The following is a 12,973-nucleotide window of genomic DNA, read 5'->3' as shown; positions in this document are numbered from 1 at the left end:
CTCGACCAACAGTCGTATAACTAGTCGACCGTTTAGTACAACATGAGATCCTATTTCTCCTTTCCGTTTTGCTCATTCATCAACCATGAAAAGAGCTTCGCGTGCGCAATTTCGGTTGCGTGCTATTCGAGGAATCGCCGTCTCGTGCTAACGATAAAAGGCTTCAAGAATGAAATACTTATGCTAAATTATTTAAAGAAAGGTTTTGTAACGTCGTTCGGAAGTTATTATAACGGAAACTTTTTCGTGGAGACACTCTGAAATAACAAAGCTTCCCCAGTTTTAAGATCTAATTTTTTTTTCTTTTACGATATTAACTATATAATTTAAATATCTTTTTGACGTGCATGTAAGGAACAAAATATTATTGTTTTATTCGTTGAAAATATCTTGTTGATGAATTTTATGTTAACTCTCATCTATAGTTTAGCTCAAATTATATTATGTATAAATATATTATGTATAATAGTTATACATAATTATATTATGTATAATAGTAAGCAATCTTTGCTTTATAAGTTACTGTGTAGGTACGTATGTATCCGCAAACATTGTTAGACATAATAAAAGTGCTTCCATATTACACTGGAAGATAAAACATATTTATAAATTCATCTTCTCTTATCTATAAATGACTTCGATTTTATGAATTAATACTTGACTATATATATATATATCAATTTTGCTATATAAGATATTGCCATAAAATACACTTAATCCTTGCATGACTCTATAACTATAAACATATCTCTCTTATTTCTATATTATTATATATTTATTAAATATAAATCCAAAATGAATAAATTAATACGCTAACCTACATGATTCAATATTATGTCTTCCGTGTTGCATGCAAATACGTTATGTTCTCGCACATACATCATATTAATAATTCTATTATATTATTATTGTTACCATTTATAATTCTTATCACTATTGTCATTATTACAGTTATTATTATTATTGATGTTGCAGGTCATCCAATTGTACCATGAGTTACGCAAGTTATTAATAATCCATATCAATTTAACAATACAAATGTTATAGGGATCGTTCTAAAATTTAATTAAAATTTAATTTAGAAATATTTAATATATGTATGGCAAATGTTCTAAATATTCTGCATATATTTACATAGAACAGACATCTCGTAAATGCTCGTAATAATCAATATTAAAGCAAAAAATTATTTAGAATTAAAGGCAAATTTTCAAGGTTACCATTTTAATTTGCTATGTAAAAATGAAAGCATCTTTTCTTTAATTTGCTATGTAAAAATGAAAGCTTTATTTGGCTAAGGCCACAAGAAGAAATTCAGAATAAGCTGCATACGAATAAAATCTCAGAAACGACACGACAGAAGATTATTAAAAGTTATTTAACTTCGGCGATGGAACAGCTGATGGGCGGAACTTTTGATTTATTCCGATGTCTTACCGAATTTGCTATAACATTAGATTACACCTCGCGGTCTCCCGATGATCCTCTTACAGTTTCGACTTCATTAGGCACTCTGATCATGTGGTAGCAGATACCGATTAAATATAGACATATAGCGCGTGATGTGTGCGCGCGCGTTGTAAGCCGCTTACGGGAGCAGTTGCGTGTACATTTTAATGTAAAACACCATCATCATTGGTCGGCGTGTCATTAGCGATTGCAAAGTAATCGGTGCGCACGAGTTTGCAACGACTGCGCGGTAGCACATTTCACTCTGAAAGAGCGCATTGACTAACATTGATAGCGGATATACATACGTACACAGCAACAAGCGGAATTAAAAATATACAAAATGTCCTCCGTAAATGTAATTCCAAATTAATTGCCCTGGTGGCTTAAATACTCATATATTATATTTTACTTGTTCGATATGCTGAAACCCGAATTCATGAAAAACATTTAATAACAAATAACCGCCACATATCTAATTTCTATATTTTTTATACAGAGCAATTGCTCTGTACTTCATATTTACGTGCGCCAAGATAAACTGACAGCTTAATATATATTATTAATTCGTCAATAATTTTCAAATTACAAACCCCATTTCGATAAATTCTTACATTTATATATATCTTGTTTGCGATTATTTCCATATTTGATGAAGCAATAATTATTCATGAATCCTACAGTTTTTAAATAATGTTTGATTATAAAAAGATTATTGCATTCTTTCGAGTTAATAATAAATTCTCTTATTAAAGTATTATAAGAATTATATATATAAATTTAAAGATTAAATCTGTGTGGAAAATTTTACGAAATCCACTTCGCGACAGTGGTTAAAAAAATGCATTTTGCTAACAATTTCTTTATATATTCTCATATATTCGCACGTTCTTATATTTTCAAGTGCATTACCTAGCTCTCTGTTTAGAGACCTCTTTGCCACATGTTGTGTTACATCACGCAAGCTTACATTCAGTATAATTTCAGTCACCGGTCTCAAATCTGTACATCTTTGTTTATCAAGAAACATCTTTATGAAGAAACATATAAACTGAATATACTGAGTATAAATAAATGCTAAACATAACGTTTTAACATTGCAGCGTATAAAGACTGTATATATTTGCTTAACATAAAACGGAAAAATAATTTTCTTCGCAATGCAAGAATAATCTTCGTAAAAGTAAAGTGTGTTTCATTTCAATCAATTTTGTAAATACCTGAATAATGAATTGTAGATTATTATAAGTCCAGCAATATCCCAAAAAATAAGATTTTAAAACTTTTAATTAATGTTGTGCGTAGTTTGAAGGAGTTAAGAAAATAATATTTAAAAAATACAGTCTTGATATATACATCAACTGCTTCGAAGCATTATAAAAAGTTGCGAATATCTTTAATAAATTCTAGAAAGTAGCGTAAATGACAAAGAAAAAAAGGGAATAAGAATTTCTCACAGAAGAGAAACACGAAGGTGTCGTCTCTGGCGATTGCACCATTGCACTCGAGCATTTCCTTCGAGACGGGAAGATGTCTCGAGAGTCTTACCAAGCTCCGGCAAATATTTGTAGAGCTTTTGTGCACACGTGCGCTATGCTTATTATTGTTGCCAGCGCCACAACGAGATCTACCACATCCCTTAAATCTTGATATTAATACAACTCTTTCGTTTCGCCTTATCTCTATATAAGCGTTTTTACAAAAAGCTTTCTGTTTTTCTTTTCGTTCTGGATTCTACATTTATTAAAGAAAAGTGAAACACTTATTAGAATTAAACTAAATATCCTAAAACAGTCCTGTATATGCATAAAGAAATATCATCTGCAATGAAATAAATAGGACACAATAGAATTATTTTCCAAACTTTGCAAATACCTTTCATAAATCTTTTTATGAAAATTATGAGTATAATTATAATTAATTATACTTATAACAAATATACATACATATACCTATATCTAAAATACCTATATCTAAAAATGTTATGTACTTTTTTACAAGAAGTTTTAAATCTGTTCCGTTTAATATTAGCAAATCTTTACATTCTGAAAAAAGAAGTACAAATCTAAGCTGATGGCAGAAAACAAAACGTAGGCTCGAATGACGTCTATCGTATAGTCATAGACGCGAAGCAAGGCTGATACCGTACACGTAACTACGTAAACGTATTAAAGTCATGAAAAAAGTGTCACTATCGTGTCATAAGTACGTGACGATACGAACGTAGTTAGGTACGATTTTCTCTACCTTGCTTTACGTTTATGATTACGACAGACGTAAGAGCCTATTACGTTTCGTTCTCTGCCATCAGCCTTTAACCATGTGCATTAAATATTAAAACAAAAAAATTTTACTCTAAAATAAAAATCATTTGCTTGGAATGCAGGACAAATGAAAAAATAAATAACTCTGCTATGTAATACTTATTTCATTATATGGCAGATCTGTTTCTATACATATGTGACCTTCTAGTTAATTATTATCAAGTCATTATTATAGGTATTTATTTAAGAAGAAAGGTCGGTTTGGTTACGAAATTTATAAACACAAAAGAGGCAAACAGAAACTTCTGGATAGGTCAAAGAATTAGTTGCTAAATTTGACAAGGAACGTCTGTTTGTTGCGAGGAAGAGGCTAGTTTTCGACAGAAGCCAAGTCAGGCTCGACACTATTTCTTGCTACCAATTACTTGCATTTGCGTGCGGCAAGTGATTTCTATCGAACCAACAGCGTTTTACTTTATGCATCAATATCTCTTCTATTAAGTAAAAAACAGAGAAAAATGGAAACGAAAGCAAGAGAAGATAATTCATCAACGTTTTCTTATAATTTGGTCCATCCACTGTTTAGAAGAACAAACACATACTTTTACATGTGGGTAAGTCTGATTTGATCAATCGTAAGTTTAAAGCTCAATATACTTATTCAGAATGTGCACCGATGCGTATCTATAACAAATTTTCGTATTTTAAAAATAGTTCTCGGAAATATCTGCAGGAATAATAATATGTCTCAATCATTCGAATGTTATTTCAATAATGAATATTATTAGAAGTAATCTCGTGATAGGCAAGTCATCACGTATGTTCGGTGAAGTGGGAACACGTAAATTTTAATGTTTTACTTTACAGAATGTAATTGAAAAAGGATCCAAGAAATCAAATCTAGCGGAAAGGTACAAGATCTCGTGCCATATTATACTGTCTCTGATGAGAGAACACTTTCACAGAGAGAACATTCACGAAACACCATGTGACCAGGTAATAAATACCATAAGATCTCTTTAACATAACTATTTTACCTTCTCGCTCTTAGCAAAAGCAGGCGATGTATATAAGTACTTCAATATGAAGTTATTATAACTCCAGAAATCTCAAAATTGAAGTCACGATAATGTAAGAATATGAAAAGTAGAAATATGACATTTATTTTGGATATATATAAAGGACTTACAATAAATTTTACTGTAAAATGAAGTAAATTCATACATGCAATAAAGTAATACAAATTGAGAGTTTATTTTAAGTAAGGATTTGACTAATATGTTTTTCGCAATATTATAGATACTATGATATATATATATATATACTCGGTAAACATCAACTGTGCCATTATATCAATATTACAATTTCCCACTCAACAATATAATATAACATATGTTACATATAACAGTAGGCCTGTTTATTTTAGCTGAACTTTTTGCACGGTTCATTTTTCCTCTTTTTCTTTTCACATTGGAGATTCAGCTAAAACGAACAGACCTAGTTACATTGTTGAGTAGGAAATTATAATACTGATATAACTTTACTGCTACTTGGTGTTTGCAGGTCATATGACTTTGATTCACTGTAAGCCAAAATATTCATGAAGAATCGCCTAAGGCCAATCTTTAACTGAATGTAATTTGATTGCAGGTGACTTATCTTCTTCGCGATAGAGGTTTCAACATTTTTCTGAAGAAAGAGGTACATCAGATTACGAACAGCGTAAAAGCACGAGGCGTGGTTTACACGCTGCAACAGTTATCGGATCAGCAGAAACGCAAGGGCGTGATAACAATCTCAACGGGCAGCTTCGCATATACTCTCTGCCATTTTGGGAAAAAGTTTAAAACCTTGGTGACTGTTGTGATGCCGCTATCAACGGCAGATGAAACAATCAATATGTGTCGAGATCTCGGAGCAACAGTACTTAACTATGCTAACGATATGGTAGAAGCACATAACATCGCCTTGCGTATTGCCAGGGAGAAAGGCTTAGTTTACATTGACGGGTACATTTTTTATCAAAATCTCGATTAAGTTAAAAGATCAGGGTAGAAAATTTATTTGATAAAACGAGCACGTTATTGTTATTATTAATCAATAACTTAAGAAGAAGTTACTCTTTTGTTACTCCTTTCTTGATATAAACATACAATACTGATATTATATATGATTTATAGAAGTAAATATGAATAGTAAGTATAAATAGTAAGTATGAAAACCAGAGATAAAGACAAAGATGTGAAATTTGATAGATTTAATTTTATGTATCATTATACACATCTATGTACATTTTTTTAATGCATTATTAGAAGATATAAAGAAGAACATAAAAACACAAACAAATTGCTCAAAATATAGATAGTAAATCTAAAAGTTTTTATGGAAAAGTGACAACTCATTTCGCTACATAACTAAGAGATTGATACAAGTTCTTACAGTAATAATTATTTATAATTTTAGTGTCTATCAGAAAATTTGAAAATTTTGCAAATAAATTGAAAGGTGTAACATTAAAAAGTAACATTACAAATTCTTATTTTTATGGCATAATTAAACGCGTACGTAACTGCGTTAGCGTTAACATTACGAGGGAAACTTACCATTAACAATTTATTATCAAAAAGAACTGTAGTGACAACGGCATTGCAAGATAATACGCTTCTATTTTTTGCTTAAAATATATTTTCATTAAGAAATAATATTTTCATCAACTGTTTCTATCTTTAATTAAGATTTAATTTTATTATTTAAAAATTAGTTAAATTAAAGGATGCAATTAATATTACTTATGTAATCATACTTTATTGTCTCAAGAACTGCTTAATTTTCTTTAGTATTTTTTTCAATTTAAGGGGGTATTATATGGTTTAAAAGACTGTAAAAAGGGTATTTTTCAGAAATTTTTTGTAAGAAAACGAAAAAAGCTTTAATAACGCTATACTTTGCAAGTTCTTTTATCTTATTTTAAGAATTTATTTTTTCTAAGTAACAAAAACGCACTTTTTTATGTTATACCCTGGTCACTAGGAAACAGCAAGAAAAAACGCATATAGACGGTGTGATTTTAATTGTTGAAGGTACCTGAAATGCAAAAATCAAAATTTTCTTATTTAGAAAAAGTATCGTCTGAATTAAAATAAACATTATACATTTATTAGTTATGTCTTTAAAATACTAACAAAATTTTGAGGGAAAACTATAATATTTTTAATAAAAAGGCCTCTATTTGGTTCAGAATGGAAATATTGGTTTAATCTTAGTTAGATAATAATCGCACTTCTCCTAAGTAAGAAAATTTTTGGTTTTTATGTTAGATACCCCCAGGACAGCTAGAATCATTTACGCCGTCCGTATAAGTTCTTCTTTGCTAGCTTCTAGTATCCAGAATATAATATAAAAAAGAGCGCTTTTGTTACTTAGAAAATAACAATATATTCTTAAAATAAGGCTAAAAGAGTATGCAAAGTTTAACATTATTCACTTTCTTTGTTTCCCTACAAAGAATTCCTTAAAAAATATACCGTGTTTACGATTTTTCAAACCAAAATACTCCCCCCCTTAATGACCGAATTATTAATAGAAATATTCAACGACATTTTTCGGGTAGAAACGATCATCCAAATATGATCATTGGTCAAGCCACCTTGGGCATAGAAATTTTAAAAACATTGCCAAATGTTGATGCAGTTATTTTACCGACGACGATCGATGGTTGCGGACTTACAGCGGGTATTGCGATGGCTATCAAAGGATGTAATCCAGATGTAATGATTATTGTAAGTGAACACGTGCATTTTTTCACAACAGTAAATTGTAAAATGTTATTTTTTATTTCGATCTAATGAGCTATTAGTATACATCTTAAGAAGAAGGTTGCGTTCTGAATAAAAATGAAATTTTGTGAAAACTTTACATGTAATCTCCATCTCCAGGAGGTCCAATCTGCAGAAACTGATCCATTAATCAAGACCATTAGAAGAAACTCGATGTTTAATAATGAATTGGCTATTCCAGTGACAAATTATGCGTGGCATAAAGATGATAGAGGAATAATGCAAAATTTGTTTGACACGATTGTCTATGTAAAACACACGTTTGTTCAAGTTGCGGTCAATTTTCTACGACAAAAAGAAAACGTCACCGACTTTAATACAGCGATTGGTTTAGCAGCGATTATATCCGGTGAACTCGATGAGCTAATGGGAAAAAGGTACGTGATCTTTGTCATATAAATTTAATATTATAGTTTTTTTTATAATTTGTTTAGATTCCCTAGCGTTTTACACGAGATTCGCAACCATAAAGTGCGCATTATCTGTTTGCATTTAATAATATTGTAATTTAGTATTATAAAATATTATAATATCATACATTATATTATTTAATAACAATATATAATTTTCTTGCGCACGACAGGGTGGTAATACCTGTATTCGGCAAGATGGACTCGTATTCTGAACTCACAACGAATAATCTAAGTTTCTTTTCTTGTCCTGGCCCCTCATACTTGAATAGACAGCTTTACATTTCCAAACAAATGGTTGACAAAGAGGAATCTCAAGATATGTATCTTGCACATATTTAAGAATTCAAGTAATCTACAAAATCTGCACAACTCAAGAAAAAGAGTACTTGTGGATAAAATTACGGAAATGATAGTATGATTTTTATATGATGAAAGATGTTTCAACGACGATGTGTTTCAACGACACATAAAGAATTTTACTAATATTTCTTTATCTATGTACCACTTCGTGCTATTCGATATCTAAACCAGAATTCTTCTTCTGATTTTTTGCTTTAACGATTAAAGTCGGTAATTGGATATTAGCTAACCAGATATATCATAGTATTCACCTGTAATTTTTTTTTCTATCAGAAAGGACTTACATGTATGATGGATTAGTCAAATATCCATAGACTTTTTAATACTGATTTTATCTGGCATTTAACTTCATTAAGATTTGATCATTTAACTTGAATAAGATGATTTTTAATGTCGCTAATCATTTTAAAATTAATTAAGCTCCTTTTATAATCCTATCGGCATTTTTCTAATTCAATCAAATGTACAATTGGTACTCTCTAAATCTGAATCAGTGACTATTCACTGATTCAGCAGTACTATTCACTGATTCAGATTTAGAGAGTATAATAGTGAAATATAAATGTAGTTTCTTAATATATGATTTATATTAGAAAATTAAAAATAACATGCATGCTAACGAAAATTATTTTTATTAATTCCCCTTCCTTAGCGTTCGCCGTCTGCAGAAAAAGCGACAGGCGAGTTACGTGGCGCACTATATTTCAAGAAAATGCGGACTTAAAATATCGTATATATATTTTCCTCGCAAATCGTAATTTTTATACTTGTGTCATATAACTTTGAATATATTTCTTTAATTCAAATGTACAATTGATAGTAAAGTATAAATGTAGTTTCTTAGCATATGATTCATATTAAAAAAATTAAAAATAATATGCTAACAAAAATTATTTTTATTAATTTCTTTTCCTTAGCGTTCGCCGTCTGCAGAAAAAGCGACAGGCGAGTTACGTGGAGCACTATATTTCAAGAAAATGCGCGGACTCAAAACATTGCCGCGTATATATTTTTTCCTCGCAAATGGTAATTTTTATACTTGTGTCATATAACTTTGAATATTTTAGTGAGTAAAGTATAGAATAGTGCAATATTAAACCGATCATGGTCATGGCGCGAATTACGCGCTGTGTTCTTTATCGAAAAACGGAACTGCATTCGTGGATGCACATTTGAGCTTGTTAATTCGCACTCTCGACGTACGTTCATACGCATTTTGGAGCAAGCTCGCTCCAGTCGATCGCTCCCTCGTTCGCGATCGTTCGCGATCGCGACAAGCACAATGAGAACGCCAAACGCGCGATCGTTCTCTTTAATTACTCAATCGATTATTAATTCCCGCTTAACGAGAGAGAGGTTCAAGTCATTCACCGAAGCGTCTTCCCGCGCGATTCACTCGTTCAAAGTAGAAATCGATACGGAGGCGAAAGACGCGAATTCCTCGACGCGAGGTTAACTTCTCACTGCGACACGCGGGACAACGATATTCTATTAAGATTCGGGCGTATCGCGCTTCGAATCATTCGTTTTCTCATGCACAAATCAGTAATCACTCACCGATCACGGCGCACTGCAGGAGACCGGTCAAACCACAGCTGGGAGGATGATACGTACGGCGGCGTCCAGATCCAGCAACGGCATTCGACGTTCATCTCGCCCAGCGACGGCATCGCACCCGTTTCGGTCGACCACGAGAAGAAACGGAATACGGCGTACGTTCAGCTTGGCGACACACACTCTGTAACCGAATTTCTTTTCGTTCACGAGCAAGAAATTACACGAGCGCAGTAACGTATCGCACCGACAACGCGGCGCGGGCGACGTGGCGACCTCGAAGTTCGAACGCGTATTACTTGCGTTGCGTTGCGCGCGCCGCTGCCGACGCACGGTCGAACGCGATTGGCCGGCGAGTCAAGCCCCTAGATTCGGCCAATCACGTTCGACTACTCCGAGCCGCCGCGCCGCCAGCGGCGGCGAGCGGCCGCCGCGTGACGTACTAGACGCGGTCGTTGAATGAGCTCGTGAACGGCGTACGTTCAAAGTCGATTGTTTTTGCAACTTGCCGGCTTTGCCGCTCGTTCCCTCGACGCTCGGAGTACCGTCACCTGCGGAAGTCACTCGATAAATCTCAGGTAAGAACTAAGAAGTGTCCGTGAGCCGCACGTCCGTGCTCCGTGCTCCGTGCTCCGTGCTCCGTGCTCCGTGCTCCGTGCTGTGTGTTATTCGGAACGCGCTCGTTTCTGCGATTGGCACCCCTGCTCCTCGTTTCGCAGCCGCGCCGCGGGAATAAGCGACTACGTGAGAACGCGCCGTACGCACTACGCACTCGAGAATCTGCGAGTGTTTCAAATGTGTAAAATATGTTTGTGTCACGCGAATCGGAGGGCTCGCTCGAGGCGGAGACGTCGAGGCGAAAGTGATTGTGAGTATAAGCACATATGCGATTTACAGTTTCGTTGTGACAATCCCGGACGATAATCGTGACGCTCGTTCCGCGATACGTCTAAACTCGTAGCATTTATTCATCTCGTGTCGCGCTTCGAACGCTGTGTGTGCCGGCACATATATATCTCGTATTTATCTTCCGAATCCGATTCTCTCCGAAGAGAAAAAAGGGCTGAGTGATATATCGTAGTATCGAGTGACTGAAATAACGGAACGCCGACGCCGACACCGGGCGTTCGTGAATGCGTCATAATCTCCGTAGGTATATATTTGGCGTCGCGTAAGTTGGCAGCCGGCAGATTCTTCGTCGTGCAAAGAATCGATCAATAATACAGTTTTACTTTCGCGATATTTTCGAGTCCGATACGTACTGCGCGTGCGATATTTACTTTCAATAGCGTATCTTTGATCAACCATGACCAACTGCGTGCCTTTACGTACCATCCGCTTGACTCGCGTAGTATCGCGCCGAAGTTGCCGACATCTCGGAACATTTCGTCACCATTAACGTAACGCGGTGATGAACGCGGAACGAATCGGGGCAATCGGCGTCTCGATTCTTTCAAATTTGCATGACACGAAAAATCTATGTTAGAAAATGTTAAGTTAGATTTCGTAAAATGATATCGGCATTGACAGGCGGCCTCGGTGTTGTTTTTTTGTGTGCGGCGTGCTTTGTTCGTAAAATTAACTTGCAAGAAATCATCGTCATGCTAAACTACAAGTATCTTACCCAGGTAGCAAGCACTCGTCATTTTGACGTCAATTGACGTCAAAAGTCTGTCATTTTGACGTCTTTTGTCAATTGACGTCAAAATGACGAGTGCTTGCTACCTGGGTAACTTTCTATTGAAAGATACCTGATGCGTTCTACAGAGTCACGAGAATATATTCGAGAAAATACGAGTTCCAAAAGATTTAGAAGTTATATCTTCAAAAGCTTTATTTCATTATTTTATAATAAATTATTTCATAATAATTCTTTTAATAATAATTTTTTAAATATTTTTTTATTATTTCAGTTGTTTTATTAACTTTTTTTTATTAACTCATTTAATGAAAATAGACAATTATCAATATATATGTTTCAATTTTATTTTAATTCTTCGTATCTATCCATATATATACATATATATCAACAACTTAATTTTATATTACCTGCTTTTACATTACACAGTAAAATACTTCCTTCCCATGGGTACGACCTTGGCGAGGTGGGAAGGCCCAGTACCCCGAGGATGTTACCCAAGCAAAACTCTCGTTCTGCTTGAATAAAAATCCAAAGACGGGGAAGCTACCGTACCCTCGTCCGCCGATTTAACTGAACAAACGAACCGCAGCCGGTTCGTCGCGTTTGTTTCGGGAGTGCCGTTCATGTAATCGGACTAGAGAACTTTTTTAAAGTCCATTCGAAGAATATTGCGATACACTTGACGGAATATTCTCCTCATGGGCTTTTTAAACGGGAGTGCCCTTACAGTATCGCGCGAAAGACTTTTACTAATAATTAATTAGTCCGCGTGCGATTGTATAGTTTATTATCCGCGAGTGTTTCTCGCGAGTGTCCTGTGCGGTGAGAGGAGGAGGAGGAGGAGGAGAGACCCAGAGACCTGACATCCTGAGAGGAGGAGGTCCGAGAGAGACATCGGGCACCGGCGGAGCAACCTTGGGGTGAGTATCATCTCGTATATCTGCATAGAATTAATTATTCTTTTTTATGTATTCAAATTGTTTTATTACGATAAATTAGAAGTAATTAGAGAAAGAGAAATTATCCAAAATTTTATTCTTGTGAAGATCTTTTTGAGTAAATAGATAATTGTATTGCTAAATATCTAATTAAAAGACAAATTAGAGGCGTGTAACAATTATATTTTTGAAATGCTGATTATTTTGCACGCTTCTATAATTTGAATCTTATGTTTGTATGTTACAGGATCACCGTAGCTACGTGGCCGAATAACTCCGCTCGTTGCGCATCGAGTTGGTGAGTCAGAATTTTTTTACTATAAGGTAACAAATCTACGATTATTCACAAATATAAAAGTAAATGTGTATCTCGATACATATCGAATTATGATAATTATGGTATAAAAATTATAGTATAAAAATACTACATCTCGTAGATTTGTTGCCTTAACAAAATGAGAATATGTTTCTTTTTTTTATGAAACACTACATGGTCGCGACAATGAGTCATTTAATG

At 34.2% G+C, this 12,973-nt stretch overlaps 1 protein-coding gene and 1 long non-coding RNA gene across 2 annotated transcripts; both read left to right on the top strand.

Moving 5' to 3' along the window:
• Nucleotides 1–4,231: 4,231 nt before the first annotated feature.
• On the top strand, nucleotides 4,232–7,948 carry LOC139810148 (L-threonine ammonia-lyase-like). Its single transcript, XM_071773460.1, has 5 exons — nucleotides 4,232–4,327; nucleotides 4,581–4,709; nucleotides 5,364–5,722; nucleotides 7,324–7,492; nucleotides 7,649–7,948. The coding sequence occupies exons 1-5, from the start codon at nucleotides 4,232–4,234 to the stop codon at nucleotides 7,946–7,948; spliced, it is 1,053 nt and encodes a 350-aa protein (XP_071629561.1).
• A 2,381-nt stretch (nucleotides 7,949–10,329) lies between these two features.
• On the top strand, nucleotides 10,330–12,756 carry LOC139810441 (uncharacterized). The gene is made up of 3 exons (XR_011731337.1): nucleotides 10,330–10,454; nucleotides 11,945–12,438; nucleotides 12,704–12,756. It is a non-coding gene; the product is annotated as an uncharacterized lncRNA (long non-coding RNA).
• Nucleotides 12,757–12,973: the final 217 nt, after the last annotated feature.

Source organism: Temnothorax longispinosus, chromosome 3, assembly GCF_030848805.1.
Source record: "Temnothorax longispinosus isolate EJ_2023e chromosome 3, Tlon_JGU_v1, whole genome shotgun sequence".
In the NCBI taxonomy this organism is placed as follows: domain Eukaryota; kingdom Metazoa; phylum Arthropoda; class Insecta; order Hymenoptera; family Formicidae; genus Temnothorax; species Temnothorax longispinosus.
This window is presented reverse-complemented; position numbering and strand designations above follow the sequence as displayed.

What these genes read in the sequence shown, in the direction of transcription:
- LOC139810148 (XM_071773460.1), top strand. Translation starts at nt 4,232, where the DNA reads ATGGAAACGAAAGCAAGAGAAGATAATTCATCAACGTTTTCTTATAAT. An exon ending in ACACATACTTTTACATGTGG is followed by an intron (nt 4,328 to 4,580) that starts GTAAGTCTGATT and finishes TTTACTTTACAG; the next exon opens with AATGTAATTGAAAAAGGATC. An exon ending in GGCTTAGTTTACATTGACGG is followed by an intron (nt 5,723 to 7,323) that starts GTACATTTTTTA and finishes TTTTTCGGGTAG; the next exon opens with AAACGATCATCCAAATATGA.